This window comes from Corvus brachyrhynchos, unplaced genomic scaffold (genome assembly GCF_000691975.1).
Source record: "Corvus brachyrhynchos isolate BGI_N302 unplaced genomic scaffold, ASM69197v1 scaffold10, whole genome shotgun sequence".
Classification (NCBI taxonomy): Eukaryota; Metazoa; Chordata; class Aves; order Passeriformes; family Corvidae; genus Corvus; species Corvus brachyrhynchos.
The window spans coordinates 3,196,310-3,196,526 of NW_008236180.1; the positions used below are offsets into that span (position 1 = coordinate 3,196,310).

The window sequence follows — 217 nt, forward strand, 5'->3', positions numbered from 1 at the left end:
CCCGGCAGGGGGGGACGGACCGCGGACCTCGCGGGGGGATGAAACGGGGTCTGCACCAGGGTCTGCAACGGGAACCACACCGGGGCACGCGCCGGGGGTCGCACCGGGGGATGCAACCGGGAGATGCACAGGGGACCCGCACCGGGAGAGCCTCACCCATGCAGGGACAGTAGAGCAGGTAACCGGCCTCGTCCCAGGCGGGCGCCACGCCGCCTCC

At 73.7% G+C, this 217-nt stretch overlaps 1 protein-coding gene across 1 annotated transcript in view; it reads right to left on the reverse strand.

Moving 5' to 3' along the window:
* The window catches only part of POFUT1 (protein O-fucosyltransferase 1), a 6,389-nt gene that overhangs the window by 5,024 nt on the left and 1,148 nt on the right, over positions 1-217 (reverse strand). Inside the window, exon 3 of the mRNA XM_017735610.1 lies at positions 7-213. Within this exon, the coding sequence (XP_017591099.1) occupies positions 7-213 (207 nt within the window). The remainder of the gene's footprint in view (positions 1-6; positions 214-217) is intronic.